Below are 17456 nucleotides of genomic sequence, written 5' to 3'. Positions count from 1 at the left end.
GGTCAAAAGGTGCGCACATTTAGAAGTTGGCACTACGGTTCAATTGCCCTTCCAAAAGGCCATACCGGTGTACCTTTGCACAGTCCTAATTTGCACGGTACTAACAGCTGTCGCTACTGGCCTTTTTATTTTTTTGTCAATCACGTAGGCAAAAAGGCTATCTTACTAGGTTGTCTTTACATTTTCCTGATTCCTGGTGAGGTTGAGCAGTATTTCAAAGATAGAGGTTTTGAAACAATAAAGCTCAGTGAAATTACTAGTTAACCTTTTCACCTTCTTGGAGTTTAGTGTGATCAGCCAGGCTGGTGTGGCTTATTCCCATTTCTCAGATGAGGAGAACAGGGCACAGACAGAAGCAGGTTGTTTCCCCAAAGTCACGCGGTGCTTTGATGACAGAGCACGGCTACAGCCCAGGTCTTCGCCCACTGCACTCTGCTGCTTGCTAAGGCTGCCTGGAGGCAGGGACCCCCTGGGCTCCCTAGGAGGGGAGAGGGCCTGTTGCTCTCTCGGACACCAGCATCTTGTCTCCTTCCCTCTACCAGAGCCCAACCTGGGGGAAGATGATGAGGACAAGGACTTGGAGCCAGGCCCGTCGGGAACCTCCAAGGCCTCAGCCCAGATCTCAGGCCAGTCAGACACAGACATCACAGCCGAGTTCCTGCAGCCCTTGCTGACACCTGACAATGTGGCCAATCTGGTGAGCATGGGTGTGGGCCATTTCCTACAGGGCAAGGAGGAAGGGTTTCTCTACTCCTTTTCCTATCCTTCACTGCACACTGCCCACCTCTTCCAGATGGCATTAGTCCCAGCACACCTCTCTGTCCCTCTGTTGGGAGGGTGTGGTCCAGTGGGCCCTCTCAATCTTGGATGGACCTTTTCTCTGATCTTTACTCCTTTAGGAGATCCCTTGTCACCACCCCCCAACAGTCCTTCTTTGGATAGTCTTGAGTCCCCATCTGAACCCCCCCACACCTCTCCTTTGAAGGGAGGGTAGATTAACTGGAGAGCAAACCCCATGACTTGTTGGCTAGGTGGTGGGGGATTGGCATTGGTGGGGTGGAATGGCAATGTTTTCCTTAGATTGTCGAAGATACCCTGCTCTACAGTGAAAGAACAGCTGGGTTGAGTTGGTGGTGTGTGTGGGGGGGTGTCTCACATCAGTCCTCGGGCTGTAGCAGCACCCAGACCTTTTCATTGGGTGCTCATGGACAATGCCTCTTCATCAGTCTCCCTCAGCCTTCCCTTCCCTCTGCCTAGAGACTCCACGAGGCTTAGTTGTTGGGTGAATGAAGTGGAATTTTTGTCACCAGGGTAGCAAAAAGGAGTTTTCTGTCCCGCTCAGATCTCTTTGGTGAGCTCCAGGCCTGGAAAGGCGTCTGCCTCTTGCATCGTTCTCCCCTTGGAAGTTCCACAGGCACCGCAGACTCATTATGTCAGAATAAACCTGTGGAATCTCTCCCTGTGCTCTTCTGCAGGCCCTCGGCGCTCTCTGTGTTCTTGGCACGCCAGCCTCCCAGTTCCCGACCCACAAACCTGGGAGTTAAGCTTTTTGCCTCCCGCCAGATCTTCCCGTCTTCTCCATCTCCCCTGGCCCCTACCTGGCCCAGGCTCCACCTGCCTGCGCCCTGGCTCTGGCTTCCACTCCCCCTGCAGCAGCCAGAAGTACAGATTGTGAAGCTCCCCTGCTCCAGCCCTGCCAGGGCTCTCTGTTTCCTTCCAGATCAAATTTGAATGCAGCCTGCCTTAAGCCCTGTCTGGTGATGCTTCCGTTAACTCGTGGTACCTGGTCTGTCCTCTTCACGCTCTTTTCGAATTATTGGCCTAAAGTTCTTCACAGGATTCTTTTTTATTTTTATAATACCTGCTGTCTGTGTAGTAATGTGCAGCTTTTTTGTCCCAAGTATTGGGTTCTTAACTCCTTTTTTTGTTGTTCAGTCTCACCATCAATTTGTTTGTTTTCAGTCATTTGAAAGAACCGGCTCTGAAGTTTCACTGATACCCTTTTGTAACCTTTTCTGTTTTATTTCTGTTGTCCTTATTCTTCCCTGCTGCTTTTGAATATTTTATCCCAGCGTTTTAAGTTGAATGCTTGGCTCAAGAGTTTTCAACCATCTTTTCCAATGTAAGCATTTAAGGATCTGATTTTCCGTGAAAGAACCATTTAGCTGCATCCCACACATTTTGATTTGTAGTGATTTCATTCTCTCTCTGTTCTAATTATTTTCTTATTTCAGGTATATATTTAAACTTCTAAGCGTGTAGGGCATTGGAAATGACCTTTTGTTACCAATTCCTGACAAAACTGGATGAGCTCTTGTTAGGATACCGATTTTTTTTTTTTTTTTTAAAGTCCATTTCTGGTTCATAGGACACTCTTCACTGAACTTGCAGTCTCTGGGCAGGGTTCTCCTGCTGCTCAGCCTTCCCCCATGCTGCTGCTCTGCCTGGAATCTGTACCCTGCTCCCACTGCGAAGCATCCCCCTGGGCCAGCCTGAAACTGGCCTTCCTCTCAGTTCTAAGCCTAGCTGCCACTTCCCCCGGAAGCCAAAGCCGCTCCTGACGTTTCTCATGGCCCCCTTTATTTCCCGCTCTCGTGTGCCACAATGCACCATTGCCTGTTCTCTCTGACTTCCCCAGGAGTCTGAGCCCCACAGGAGCAGGCCCAGGACTGTCTTAGTCACTTCCATGTCCCCAGCCTTGGCCCGGCATGGAAGAGAGCCTTGTTGAGTCAGTGAGTAAGGAAGGGCTCCTCTCCCCGGGCATCCTGCAGGTCCTCATCAGCATGGTGTATCTGCCTGAGGCCATGCCCGCCTCCTTCCAAGCCATCTATACCCCAGTGGAGTCAGCAGGCACTGAAGCCCAGATCAAGCACCTGGCTCGGCTCATGGCCACACAGATGACGGCTGCAGGACTGGGGCCAGGTGAGTGTCCTTCGGCACTGGCCCTGACCGGGGATTGGCACTGTGGCTGCTGGGTTCTCCTTCCTGGAAGAGCACCTCCTCAGGGCGGTACAAATGAAACTCACATGAGATGTTAGGTATAAACAATTATAGGTCCCATAGATACACTGAGTGCTTAATATTTTCAGGCCCTGGGCTTTGAATCCGGCGGACCTGGATTTGAAGTCTCAGTTGAACCAGACTACCTCAGCCACGCAATAGCAGTGTGACTTTGGTCAAGTTACTGAACCTCTCTGACTTGGGTGTTTTCCTACATTAACAATACTAGTGAGATATAAATTATGTACAGAGAAACACAACTCTTAACTGTATATCTTAGTGAATTTTCACAAAGTGAACACACCCATGTAGCCACCACCCAGATGGAGATATAGACCATTTCCACCACTCCAGAACATTCCTTCTTGCTCCTATCCAATCAGCACTGATAGCACCCCACCTCCTGAGAGAATCGCTTTTCTGATTTCTGTCTCCATAGATTAATTTTTCCTAATCCTGAACTTCATATAAACAGGATCATAGAGAGTCTGGCTTCTTTTGCTCAGCACAAATTTTTTTTTTTTTTTTTTAAGATTTTATTTATTTGCGAGAGAGAGAATGAGAGACAGAGAGCATGAGAGGGAGGAGGGTCAGAGGGAGAAGCAGACTCCCTGCCGAGCAGGGAGCCCGATGTGGGACTCGATCCCGGGACTCCAGGATCATGACCTGAGCCGAAGGCAGTCGCTTAACCAACTGAGCCACCCAGGCGCCCACTCAGCATAAATTTTTGAGATGCATTCACGTTGTGTGAACCAGTGGTTTACTTTGTATTGCTCAGTAGTATTTCTTTATGCAAATAGGCCATTGTTTGCTTATACACTCTTCTGTTGATTGACCTGTGGCTTATGTCCAGTTTTTGACTGTTGTGAATGAAGCTGTACAAGTGTTTTTTGGGGTTTGTTTGGGTTTGGGGGCAGGGTTGTTGGTTTTGGTTTTGTTTTTGTTTGGTTGGTTTTTTTGAGTGTAGTTGGTGTGTACAAGTGTTTCGGTGTACGCATGTCCTTGTTTATCTTGGGTATATACCGATGAGTGGAGTTGTTGGGTCATAGGTTAGGGTATTTTCAGTGCTATTAGAAGCTGCTCATCAGTGTTCCAACGTGGCTGTGCCATTTGGTGCCCCCACCCGCAGGAAATGGCTTATCTAGTTTGAGCCTTGGTTATATGCAAAGTGGCGATAAAAAGTGTGCCTGTTTCAGAATGGAGTTTTGCAGATTTAGATGAGCTTTGTGTGTACAAGGCTTAGAATAGAGCCCAGCACACAGGAGGTCCCTGGATGGGAGCAAGGGGGTGTGACGTTCCTGGAGCCCATTTGCTACCTCCCCCTCAGGTGTGGAGCAGACCAAACAGTGCAAGGAGGAGCCCAAGGAGGAGAAGGTGGTGAAGCCAGAGAGTGTCCTGATCAAGCGACGCCTGTCAGCCCAGGGCCAGGCCATCTCAGTGGTGGGCTCCCTGAGCTCCATGTCTACTCTGGAGGAGGAGGCGCCCCAGGCCAAGAGGAGGCCAGAGCCCATCATCCCTGTCACGCAGCCCCGGTGAGTCCCCGGGTAGGTGCAGGTGAAGGACTGAAGGCCTGGTTTTTGGTGTGTGCATGCACATGTGTGTGCGTGTGTTAAAGACAGACCGACAAAGACAGATAAACAGCTAGGGCTGGATGAGGATCTGCCTGATTCCAGAGTCAGTGCCATAACCACCAAGCCTTAATTGTTGTTTTCTTTTACATAAAAATGCCCCCTTCCTTACTTACGTCTAAAGTTGGGATGATAGTATCTCCCTCTAAGGATCAAGGGAGAGTTAAATGAGTTTACAGTGACAGATCATTAAATTAGATAACTCTTGAGATTGGAAGTGAATTTGATATAAAGTATTTAGCATGATTCCTAACATGTCGTAAGTGCTACTGGTTGTTATCATCCTCCTCTTCATTATTATCCCCCTTACAGACCAAAAAATCTAGCCAGTCCCTGCCCCCCTCCAAGACCTGGGCTGTGCCTGATCTGCCCTCCAAGCTCTCCATTCCCCTCGTTCCAGTCACACGGGCCCCTTGGTTCTCCTTGAACAGCCAGGCAGGTCCCCACTGGAAGGCCTTTGCACTTCCTGTTCTCTACCTGGAAAGCTCATCTCCCAGATATCTGTGTATCTCGTCCTCTTGCTTCATTCAGATCTGCACTCCCACACAGCCTCCTCAGAGAAGCATTCCCTGAGACACGCTTTACAAAAACAAAATGGCATCCTCTTTCTCATTACCCTGCACCTTGCCATGCCTGAGTCACAGGAGAGTTAGAAAGGCAGTATGGTGGCGGTGGCGGTGGCGGTGTATGGCCTGGGGTGGACCTGGGCTCCAGAAAGGACGTTTTGAGTCACCGTGTCCCTGTCCCTACTCTTTCACATAGGCTAGCGGGCGCTGGTGGGCGCAAGAAAATCTTCCGCCTGAGCGATGTGCTGAAGCCCCTGACGGACACCCAGGTGGAGGCTATGAAGCTGGGCGCCGTGAAGCGGATCCTTCGGGCGGAGAAGGCTGTGGCCTGCAGCGGGGCAGCCCAGGTGTGCCCCTGTCTCCCTGGCCCATGCTTCCAGACCCTCTCCCCACGAGCCTGCCTCACAGCCCAGGAAAGATACGGCCCCGGGCTCAAAGCTCCCTGGCTAGGGGTCCCAGCTGGGCTGCCCACCAGCCCTCCACGCCTCTCTTCTGTCCTTGAAACGGAGGTGGCAGCAGCAGCTCCACATGGTGATGAGGAGGAAATGCATGGACACGCACGGCTCTCGCTCAGCACAGAGCTGGCTGCCCGGGAAAGCCCTGCAAGTGAGGGCTGCTGCTGGGTTCTTTCTTTCTGGTGCTTAATAGTGCTTTTCTTATTATTGTTGAGATTTAGATGGCCAGGTCTAAATCCCGATTCTGCCATGCACTGGCATCGTAACCTCAGCCAAGCGACTTTTTCCCCATTTTTTTTGAAGTTTAATTTTAATTAACCAAGAAGTATATAAAAGTACTCTTTCTGTTAAAAAGATATTTCTAGGCCATAGAGGTACCATAAGTCCTCCTTGGCCCCCACCCGCATCCCATCCCCCTCCTCCAAGATGACCAATGTACAAATTAGAGGAAGCCTTCAGGAGCTTTCTCTGTGTACCTAAGTATGTAGATACTACTTTTACAAACTCAGTTTTGTTCTATGATGATTGACTCCCCCCCCCCCCGCTTTTTTTTTCCCTTCCACACAAATGATTCCTGTGGGGTATAAACTTCCTCAGCTTGCCTTCCTCACTTAACACCAGGTCTTTAGTGGGGGTCCCTGAACCTGGGCAGGAAGACTTGTAAGGCATGATCACGAGGTGCCTGGGATTGTCTCCCATTCCCACACCCATATGTACACCCACTCTCCTGTCAGGTGCGCATAAAGATCCTGGCCAGCCTGGTGACGCAGTTTGACTCGGGCCTGAAGGCTGAGGTCCTGTCCTTCATCCTGGAGGATGTGCGGGCCCGCCTGGACTTGGCCTTCGCCTGGCTGTACCAGGAGTACAACACCTACCTGGCGGCTGGTGCCTCGGGCACCCTGGACAAGTACGAGGACTGCCTCATCCGCCTGCTCTCCGGCCTGCAGGAGAAGCCAGACCAGAAGGATGGGTGAGGGGGACCGCCCTGCACTCTCCTGTGTCCTGCCTTTCTTTTGTGGTTTCTTATCACCTCCCTCCTCACCACCGAAGGCCTCATTCCCATCCCCCGAGACTCCCTGCTCTCCCTGCTCTCTGGAGGCACGTGCAAGGCAGGTTCCGGGTGTGCTCTGGGGCCCACTCCCTGGGCTTATTCTCCACTCTGCTGCGTGCCCTCTGAGCCTCCGTTCTTGTAGGTTACAGTGCCTAGCCTCATAGGCTTGTTTCCGAGGTTGACTTCTCTCCAGCCTCATCTCTCACCTGAATTGCTCCTGTAGCTTCCTCCTTGTTCTCGACCTCCTACTGATCCATTCTCCACACAGCAGCCTGGGTGACATTTTAGAATGTAAATACGGTCTTGTTGTTACCCACTAAAAACCTTCCATGGTTCTCCATCGCTCTTGGGATAAAATGCAGCCTTCCTTCTGTGCCCTATGAGACCTGCGTAACCCAATTCCTACCAACCTCTTTACCTTCTTATTCTGCCCCCCTACTCCTCTGTCCCCAGACTTTAGCCACATTGGCCTTCTGTCTTCTGACCCTTGAACATGCCAACTTGGCAGTTCCTATTTCTGTACCTGGAATGCTCTTCCCCCAACTCTTCGCATGGCTGGCTCTTTCTCATCCCCCAGTGTCAACTCAGTGTTACCTCAGAGCAGCCATTTTTGGCCACCACATCTGAAAAGCAGTACCGTTCCCCATTCCCCATCATTCCCTTCCATTACTGTAGTAAATGAGTAAGGTTAGGAATCCCCTTTGACGAAGGGGAGAACCGAGCTTCAGAGAGGTAGAGTCTCTGCCTAAGTCACCCAGCTGTCAGCGTTTGAACCCAGCTCCATCTACCTCCAAAGCCCTGTTCCCTGGGAGTTGAGCAGGCCATATGTGAGGGGCAGCCTGCCGGCTCCAAGCTCCAGCAGGACTGGGAAGCTTCTCCGCCATAGCCATTCCCTCCCCCTTCGTCTCTGGCAGGATCTTCACTAAGGTGGTGCTGGAGGCGCCACTGATCACCGAGAGTGCCCTGGAGGTGATTCGCAAGTACTGCGAGGATGAGGTAAGGACAGTCAGCCCATCTCTCTCTGTCCCTAGCACCGTGATGCATGCAGGAGCCCTGCAGGGAGATAGGGGCCTGTGTCGGGGGTCTGAGGGGCACACAGCCTAGACCTGGTGGCAGGGGACTCTGTGAGGGACCCAGTCCTTTTGTCCAGGACCGGATCTGAGGGAGGCAAGGAAGACATCCCAGGGGCACACTGCAGGTGGGCTGAGCTCTGGTGTCCCTCCCTTCTGCCACAGAGTCGCACTTACCTGGGCATGTCCACTCTTCGAGACCTGATCTTCAAACGCCCGTCCCGCCAGTTCCAGTATCTGCATGTTCTGCTAGACCTCAGCTCCCACGAGAAGGACAAGGTGACCCCTTGCCACCCTGCACTGGGCTGACCGCCCTTCCTCTGTGCCGAGCGCCTAGCCCAGCCTCTTCCACATGCCCCTGAATGTCCTCTCTGGGCCTAATGCCCTTCCTGCTGTAGTGTTTTGGTGGTGGATGCTTTTTCATCTGTGGTGGCATGAAGCTGCCTAGAATATACACATGGATACACTCATCCTCCCAGGAAGGGCAGTCCCATTCTCTCTCCTACTCCACCCATGTTGGGGAGCCCCGTATGGCCTGGTGCTGTGCTGGGGCCTGGCGGGGGAGCTAACAGGAGAGGAGCCGTGTGGCCTGTCAGCGAGCAGTGGGGACACAGCCCGCCCAGGGAGTGGGGCAGCACCAGAGTGGCGCACTTAGTGTGGGGGCCCTGGGGAGGGGCCTGACCTACATGGCCCCCCCGGGGGGATGGGCGGGGCTTAAGGAAGACTTCTGGGGGAGAGTGCAGGTGAGCCAAGACCTGAAATAGGAGTAGATGGGTGTGACTGAACAGAGGGAGCAAGGTGTGTGCATGTGTGATTGCAAGGGCCCTAGACCCACCCCTGCCCAACTGTTTTGCCACCTCCTCTCCTGGTGTCATGTGTCCATTCATTCAGCAGACCCTCACTGCGGACTCTGGCTCTGGCTTGGGCCTTTGGTGCTGTTGGGGCCAAAGCAGTGCCCAGGAACAGTCCCTGTTCTCAGGGCTCCCAGCCGGTGATGTCTGAGTAAAATGGGATAGAGCCAGTGACGGGCATTCTGGGCAGTGGGAACCTTTTGTGCCAAGTCTCAAAGCCAAGGAGAATGCTGTCACTTTTGAGGAACTAAGGAAAGTTCATTCTGGTTGGAACGTAGCAAGCAAGGCAAGAGACAGTAAGGGATGGGGCTGAGCAGGTAGATGGAGAGGTGATGCAGGCCCTGACTTGGGCCAGGAAACCACTCCCCCAAGCCAGTGATCAGCGTTGGGCACAGATGACTCAGGTAGACCAGGCCTTTTTCAGTCTTGGGCTTGTTTTCCCACTGGTCCTGCCAAGCTCAGAACAGCGGTCTCCCCCTCCACCGTCTTGCCCGCACTCTCTCTTCAGGTGCGTTCCCAGGCCCTACTGTTCATCAAGCGCATGTATGAGAAGGAGCAGCTGCGAGAGTATGTGGAGAAATTTGCCCTCAACTACCTCCAACTCCTGGTCCACCCCAACCCGCCATCCGTGCTGTTTGGAGCCGACAAGGATACAGGTTTGGTGCAGCTTCATCAGATGCATATTGAGCACTTGCTGGATCCCAGGCTCTGGGCCAGGCCCTGGGGGAATGGAGCTGGATTGAAGCTGAGCCCTGCTCAGCCTACTAGGGAAGACAGCCAGGCAATGATGACCAGACCAAGAGGCCTAGGGCCTGCAAGAGTCCAGAGGGGCCTCTCACCTCAGCCCCAGGGGTCAGGGAGAGCATCCTGGAGATGGAGGGCTGAGAGCCAGAGGACAAGGAGAGCTAGCCAGCGATGGGGTTCCAGGAGGGGCCAGGCATAGGCCCATTCCTTCAACAAAGCCCCAGGTCCCTCAGAATTACAGGTGGGGAGACCCAAGCCCCAGGAAACGGACCATTAAACTGGAAGGTTCAGGGGTGCCTGGCTGGCTCAGTCAGTGGAACATGCAGCTCTTGATCTGGGGGTCGTGAGCTCAAGCCCCATGTTGGGCATGGAGCTTCCTTTAAAAAAAAAAAAAAATTAAAGAAACCTGCAAGGTTCAGGCTGTGACGGAAAGCACATGGCCTTCTGGGAGAACAGGAGCCCTGGCACAGCCCAGGTGCCCGGAAGACCTCCCAGGAGAGACACTGGTTGCGTGAGACCCAGAGGATGAGGAGATACAGAGAGGGGAGTTAGGCAAGAGCATTGCAGGCAAAGGAGTGACGTGTGCGAAGGGACCTGTGCAGGCTCAGGGGGTGCTGTCAGAGGAGGATGTGGCCAGAGCAGGGAGTCCCTGGGGGGGGGTGCGCTCCTAGAGGGGATTTATCGTGAGCATAGGGTAATTGTGGGAGCACGGAGCAGGAGAAGGACAGGGTCAGAACTTCCCTTCGGAAAGATCCATCTGGCTGCCCTGTGGATTGATGGGCAGAGACGAGGTGGGACTTCAGTGCACAGGCTTCTAAAAGGGGAGCAGTCCTGGTCCCACCCCATTTCTCTGATGCTTGGCTTCCTGCCCTGGAACAGTTTGCTTCCTGGGCCTGCCTCCCTTCTGTGCTGCCTCCCAAAGAAGGGACAGACACTGAGGGTGGGAGACGGTGGGGAGGAGAGTGGTCCCTGATCTCCGCTCCCTGCCCTATCAGAGGTGGCGGCGCCCTGGACCGAGGAGACCGTAAAGCAGTGTCTGTACCTCTACCTGGCTCTCCTGCCTCAGAACCACAAGCTCATCCACGAACTGGCAGCCGTGTACACGGAGGCCATCGCCGACATCAAGCGGACGGTGCTGAGGGTCATCGAACAGCCGGTGAGGCCCCTGAGCCCACCAGGCTCTGCCCATCCGTGGGCAGGGCTAAGGCCCCAACTCTAGCCCTTCCCCTAGTATCTCCACCTTGGCATGGGCTCAGCACCAATGGGTGCCACCTTGGGTCCTGTGGCGCTGGGGCTTGTGGGTGGTCCACCTGCCGCATCTGCCAATGAAAGGACAGCAGGGTCACCCTGCAATTACTAGGCTGGAGTTGGGCAGACCCGGGTCCACGTTCTGCCTCTCACTTTCTCGCTGTGCAAACTGGCCCCTCTTCAGTAAAAATGGGGAGGCTGATTCTGTCCCCCAGGCTTGCTGCAGGAGCTCCATGAGCTCGTACATGTAAACATCTGTGTCGCTCTCACCATCTAGGAGCTGGCCTTCCCTTGCCTGGCCAGTGGGAGTCTTTAGTTGTCATTACACAAGTCCCGCCTGCCGCTCTCTCCGGAGCCCCAAGGTCACCCACATGAAAAGCAGCTGGCACCTGAAATTCAGACTCTCTGCCCTTCCAATCTGCAGCTGGATTGGAAACCACTTTTTTAATATTTCTCTGTCCCTGCTTTTTTTATTACGGAAAATTTCCAACATAAACAAAAGGAGAGAGTCTGGTAGGCTCACCCCCAAATACCCGCCACCCGGATTCAGCAGTGTCTTCCCCCTGTTTTCAGTGAGCTCCTGGAGGGCACAGACTGCCAGTTCCACGGACCATTATAAATGTTTGTTGGCAGAGGAAGGCATGAGCCCTCACAGCCTGGCCCGGTGCTCCCTGCACTTGTTGCCCATGGAGTGGGGAAGGCTGCAGACGCAGGTCGAGCCCCGATCTGAGCAGGCCGCCACGCGGGGCTCTGGCTGTCACTGATGCCTTTAGAAACCTGAAAAGTCTTCACCGAGGAATTGGAGGGCAGGTTGGGCATCAGAGGTCGGGTTAGGTCAGAAGTGACAGAAAGGGCCCCTCCTGCTAAGTAGGCAGCCAGTGCTGGTGAGGGCTTGGGAGCTACAGCGAGTCTATACCCTGTGAGGTGGGGTAGAGGAAGGTCAGATGCTGCCGCCCTGCCTCTTCCCACCTTCCCCACGTTTCCCCCAGGTCCCTGAACCCCGCCACCAGTTCTGTTTTCCTCCAGGTTCACTGAGGTATGATTGACACACAGCCTTGTGTTCGTGTGAGGCGTAAAACATGTTTGGGGACATATATATATTGCAGAAGATTAGTTAACGTCCATCACCTCACGTCATTTGTTTTTTCTCTAGTGATGAGATCTACCCTTTCTTTTTTTTTTTTTTTAAAGATTTTATTTATTTATTTGAGACAGAGAGAATGAGAGACAGCATGAGAGGGAGGAGGGTCAGAGGCAGAAGCAGGCTCCCTGCCGAGCAGGGAGCCCGATGCGGGACTCGATCCAGGGACTCCAGGATCATGACCTGAGCCGAAGGCAGTCGCTTAACCAACTGAGCCACCCAGGCGCCCCGAGATCTACTCTTTCTGTCTCCAGTTCTTGCCCCAGAGTCCCATCATCCCCCCCCAGCCACCCTGCCTCTGACACCTGGGCCTCCCTGAGTTCTCCCCTAGGGCCCCCTAGTCCTCAGCACATCACCCAGCCCCTTCCCCAGCCTGCTATCCCTCTCTCTCCTTCTAGATCCGAGGAATGGGCATGAACTCACCAGAGCTGCTCCTGCTGGTAGAAAACTGTCCCAAGGGGGCAGAGACACTGGTCACACGATGTCTGCACAGCCTCACGGACAAAGGTGCTCCCAGGACCCCCACCTTTCAGCCTTTTCCTCCATGTCCCAGAACTTCCTCACGGGCCCTTTCCAAGACCTGGCCCTCGGAGCTGCTGGGTATATTGCTAAATGCATTTGAGAAACCAGGGGCCAGAGATTCCTGCTCTGGGATGGAGTTGGCCCTCCCCTTCCCTCACACACAGCCACCAGCATTTTTCCTTCCTCTCGGTGCTCCCCCCTCACCCCACCTGTGCCCCCTGCTTACTCTTCTGCCTGCAGTCCCGCCCTCCCCAGAGCTGGTGAAGCGGGTCCGGGATCTCTACCACAAGCGATTGCCAGATGTCCGCTTTCTCATCCCTGTGCTCAATGGACTGGAGAAGGTACAGAGCTGGATGTCCGGATGTCCCCACTGATGAAGACGGGCAGGGCAGGGATGGGTGCCCAGGTATCCATGTCAGACGCTTTTGAGCCCATCCCAGGGCTCATCAGACTAACAGAGCAGTCTCACCTCTGCTTCATCCTCTGTGACCTCAGGCAGGCCACCCCCTTCTCTGCGCCTTGGTTTTCTTCTCTGTCAAGTGAGGATCACCGTGACCCACACACACAGGCCTATTCCAAGGCCTAAATGTGTTTCCCCTGCCCAGGTCTTATTCCTAACAGGCTGTGGGGCCTTGGTGAGCCTGTCTTCTCCCGTGTAAAGTGGGAATGATGATGACACCCTCCCCCTGCAGGGGCCATCAGGGGGCGTGTGGCACCAGGAAGGCTCAGATGGGGAGTGATGAGGCTGGGGCTGAGTCAGGCCCAGTGACTCAGGGAGAAGGCTCAACCCCGAGGGACCAGAGGGAGCTCGAGGAGGGAAGTATCCAAGGGTGTGGCAAGGCCGCAGCTTCTCCTCGCCTCCTCAGGGCGAGCATTTGGGATAGGGGTGCCCTCTGACCGGCCTCCCCTGCCCTCCCCCTGCAGAAAGAAGTGATCCAGGCCCTGCCAAAGCTCATCAAACTCAACCCCATTGTGGTGAAAGAGGTCTTCAACCGCCTGCTGGGCACCCAGCACGGTAGGTGGCATCTTCCATGGTTGAAAGAAGCAAAGTAGAACTTTCAACATAGAAAAACGACCCAGTGACCTAGGATGAACTCCTCCCCCTCACCCCAGGGGCTGGTGCTAGGGTGGGAGTGAGGCTGGCTGTTGCACCTATAACACGTGATTTAAAACCCCCACACAAGAGTGTTTGGGACCCTCCAAACCGTACCAGCAGAGCTCCATCTCCCCTGGCCGCCTCCGCTAGAAATGCCTCTAAGCACTGTCATCAAGCACGTTGCCCGGCCCAGCCTGTCCTGTCCAGCAAATGCCCATGTCTGTGCTGGGGGGAGGGTGGCGGGGGGTCCGGCCTTCTGGGGGCACAGCCCAGGGAGGAGGGCGAGGAACTGCTGGACCACATCCGATGTTGCCCTAGAAGGGTAGGAACCCAGTGTGGGGGAGGGGGAGAGCAAGGTGAAGGCTTCCCAGAGGGGGTAGCGTTCAGTCCCCTCTTTTCTTCCCCTGCTCTAGCCCTCTGTCCTCCTAGTCCCATTGAAGCAGAGGGCACCTCATCTTCAGTCACCACGCCCCTAATCTGCGGGACCCAGACATATCTCTTCGCTTAGATGCCGTATTGTCTCTTTCCCCTTCCCACTCCCTCCCTGCAGGTGAAGGGAACTCAGCCTTGTCCCCGCTGAACCCTGGAGAGCTTCTGATCGCACTGCACAACATCGATTCGGTGAAGTGTGACATGAAGTCCATCATCAAAGGTGAGGCGCTCCCCCCCCCCCAAGTGGCCTGGCTGCTGCGGACCCAGGGAAGAACCTCAGGCACCCACATGTCCCTGCTGGAATCTGCCGAGTTGGAGATGTGCCACCTGCAACCCCATCTCAGCTCTGGACACCTGCCCTCATTCCTTTGCCTTCCCTCCCTCCTTTCTTTCCTCCCTCCCTCCGTCCAAGGGACTGGTGCATCTGCTATGCGCTGGCACAGAGTAGTCCTCAAGAAAGGTGGGGAGCCCCTCCCTCCCCAGCCCTGGCTTGAGGAATGAAGGAAGCAGAGCCCTCGGCCCAGCAGGGGGCAGAGGGGCAGCAGAGCAGATGGAGCACGCCAGGGCCGTTGTCGGACCAGGAGTAGATGCTAAGTCTGGTCCGGGCTCCAGTTGAGGCAGGAGAAGGTGCCTCCAGGGTAGGGGGTGGGGGACAAACTGGCCAGCTCCCCTCAACCAGCAGTTTCCTAATAGCTGCCGCCACCACTTACCGAGCACTTACACTGAGCCACACTCTCCTGAGTGCCCTACAGGCCTGCTTGCCGACACACACCACCCATTACCTGGTGAGTATGCGGACTTCCATCTTACAGACAAGGAAGTGGAGGTTCCAGAGAGGTTGAGGAACTTGCTCAGGGCCGCACACAAGCTGAGTGGTGTAGTGGAACCACACAGAATCTGAAGCCCACTAGACCCCAGTTGGAATCCAGCTCTGCCAGTTCTGCCTGCCCATGGCACCCTGGGTCCCAGGGCCACCACCTCCCATAGGAGGACTTCTCTCCATCAACTCTCCTCAGCACTGCCCCCCACACCTCCCCAAGGGAGGTTTCTGGTCCAGAAGTCGTGCTTTCCCACCAAGGTGGGAGCCCTCACTGTTGCCCCCTCTACTCAGAAGACCCCTGTCCTTTGATTCGTCCTCTTCTTTAAGAGCAGGGAGGGGTCCCCCCAACCACCACCACTTAGCTGCTTGTCTAGCCTAAAATAGCTCCTCCCGTGATGACTAACTTCCTGGCCTTCCTCAGCAAGTTCTCTCAGAATCTTTTAGGTCGAGAGAGGAGCTTGTGGAAGTCTAAAACTCACACTACAACGGAGGAGGGACTAAGGCCTCTAGTGAAAGAACAGTAAAGTGAAAAGCGTCTCGAAGCTGAGCATCCAGAAGTGACCTTTTTATTTTTTATTTTTTTACATTTGTTTGTTTATTTATTTAAGCAATCTCTACATCCAGCATAGGGCTCGAACTCATGACCCCGAGATCAAGAGTCACATGTTCCTCCGACTGAGCCAGCCAGGCGCCCCCAGAAGTGGCCCTTTTACAGGCTGTAGCCCCTTTGATGATGTCAGGGAAGCTGTGGGCCCATTCCCGAGGATGACAGGCTCACACAGTCTTGCGCACAATTTGAGGGGATTCACAGACCCCACCATCCCACTAAGTCCATCCACAGACCCAGATTAAGTCCCAGGAAGAAAAAGAGCCTTGCCACAGGTCACTCAGGTGGCCAGCGGCCAGGTTCCTGGAGACGTCATCAAGGCCTGGCCTTTAGAAGCCCACCTGTTTCTTTCTACAAGCCCAGGTCTACACACAGCCTCCATGCTGCTGAGCGCCTAGCAGCCTTCCAGCCGCTCTCCCTACCTGCTGTTTGGCCCCAGCACCCAAGCTAGCCAGTTCCCAGAGTACGTTTCTCTGTTTGGGCCCCAGTGGTTTTCCTGGTTGCACTAGGAACCCCATTCAACTATAAGCTCTGGATCCAAAATCCAGTCCCGTTTTCTGCACCGTTGGATCCCCCATGCCTGATAGTATAAGCATTCATTCGTGGCATTCACTCCTTTAAAAGCCACCCTCTCTCTGGTGAGCTTTTCTATAATGGGACCTGCCCCAGTGGTCTGGTGCAGCAATTAAAGAAAACTCAGTGAGCGCCTCTGCTCAGCCCTGTGCCAGGCAGTGCTAGGGACCCAGCAGCGATGGAGATAGCCCTGGTCCTGCCCTCTGGGGCTCACGGTCCATCCCCAGATGATAAGAGCCCACAGTGAGCAGAGCTGGGACAGGGGAGCCCCAAGAGGACACCTGAGCTGAAACCACAGAGAGATGAGTAGGGGTGAGGTAGCAGGGGAGACACTGATCCCAGAGAAAGGAAGAATATTTGCAGAGGCCAAGAGATGTGCTGGCATGGCCTGGTTCTGGAACTGCAGAGGTGAGGCTGACTAGATCTTGAGGTTTAGGGGAAGGGGCCTGGTCAGGAGAGGTCAGATTAAAAGCATTAAGAATACCATGCCTGGGCCCCACCCACACAGGGTCTCCTAGGCCACAGTAGATTGGACTTGATACCTTGAGGGCCCCTGGGAGGTGTATGGGGTCAGGCTGAGCTTTCGAAAGGACCCCTCCTTAGCCTGCTATGGAGGGTGGATTAGAGGGCTGGGTGGAAGGCCCAGGGGGAGACTTGGGTGGGGCGGGGAAAGGGGGGTTGGTTGTGGACCCTTTTAGGCAGAGCAGGCAGGAGCCAGCCACTAACTGGAAGGGAGGAGGAGGAGGAGCTTTCTTGGTTTCTGGTAGGTTCACTCTGGCTTCTACACTGTCCTTACCTTCTACACTCTCCTCTGCTCCTTTGGCCTAGATACCTGCCCTAACCCGCTCTAGTCTCCTTCCTGCCTGTGTTCCTGCAATGCCTCCATCCTTCCCCTGTTCCTTATAGGAGCCCCCCTCATTCCTTATAGGCACCCACACCTGTTCTCCATTAGCCTCTCAAGGATTGGGGGCCTCTCTTTTGGCTCAATAAAGACTTCCTGGTTGACAGACTCACATGGCAAGTGGTGTTTGGGGAAGAAGGGGTTCAGAGGCAGTACCTGGGGTCTCCCCATTACACAATGGATTGGAGCACCGCCGATCCCACTGATTTTGGGGTACCACTACCCATTCCTGAGGGAACAGACCCCAAGGCCTGCCCTGGCCTGCCTGCCTTCGTGGATGCCCCTATTGTGCTGGCCCTCCCTGGGCCCTTCCTGGCACTGGGTGTTGAGCTGGGGAGCGCTTCATCTGCCCAGGCTTCCTCCTCTTGCTCCTTCCTCCCTTGTTATTTTGTGTGCTGTGCCTCCCACATGCGTCCACATCTGGTATCCCTCCAGCACCAGCACAAATCCTTATGCTCTGGTCAGGATTGGGAGTGGGCAGCCCCTTGACCAGCCTGCTGGTGGAGGGCATCTCTGGTCTCCTACAGGGGGTCTTACGGAAGTCAAAACTGCCTTCCCTCTCTGGTAGGGGTGGGAAGGGCAAGCCAGCATGGGCCCCCAGGCATTGGCAACCTGTCTCTCCTGCCTCGGCCTTTCCGTGGGTTGCCCCCAAAGAAAAAGGGCCAAGGTCTGCCCACCGTGGGGCTTCCAGCAACTGGACATGTCTTTTCCCTTCGACCAACACCCCAGGCCACAGTATCCCCTCAGGGAC

The 17456-nt window shown here is 54.6% G+C and overlaps 1 protein-coding gene across 2 annotated transcripts in view; it reads left to right on the top strand.

Annotated features, from left to right (window-relative positions):
• The window catches only part of SYMPK (symplekin), a 36051-nt gene that overhangs the window by 15953 nt on the left and 2642 nt on the right, over positions 1-17456 (top strand). For both annotated transcript variants that reach the window (XM_034986783.1, XM_034986784.1), the window contains 13 exons: positions 543-697; positions 2772-2922; positions 4328-4532; positions 5391-5541; positions 6384-6619; positions 7615-7696; positions 7936-8049; positions 9130-9277; positions 10361-10521; positions 12153-12261; positions 12517-12617; positions 13201-13291; positions 13923-14024. In XM_034986783.1, coding sequence (XP_034842674.1) covers positions 543-697; positions 2772-2922; positions 4328-4532; positions 5391-5541; positions 6384-6619; positions 7615-7696; positions 7936-8049; positions 9130-9277; positions 10361-10521; positions 12153-12261; positions 12517-12617; positions 13201-13291; positions 13923-14024 — 1806 coding nt within the window. The remainder of the gene's footprint in view (positions 1-542; positions 698-2771; positions 2923-4327; positions 4533-5390; positions 5542-6383; positions 6620-7614; positions 7697-7935; positions 8050-9129; positions 9278-10360; positions 10522-12152; positions 12262-12516; positions 12618-13200; positions 13292-13922; positions 14025-17456) is intronic.

The sequence above is a fragment of the Mirounga leonina genome, unplaced genomic scaffold (assembly GCF_011800145.1).
Source record: "Mirounga leonina isolate KUSES-001 unplaced genomic scaffold, KU_Mleo_1.0 Mir_376, whole genome shotgun sequence".
In the NCBI taxonomy this organism is placed as follows: Eukaryota; Metazoa; Chordata; class Mammalia; order Carnivora; family Phocidae; genus Mirounga; species Mirounga leonina.
The sequence above is the reverse complement of the archived record's forward strand: the minus strand, read 5'-3'. Positions and strand labels throughout refer to the sequence as shown.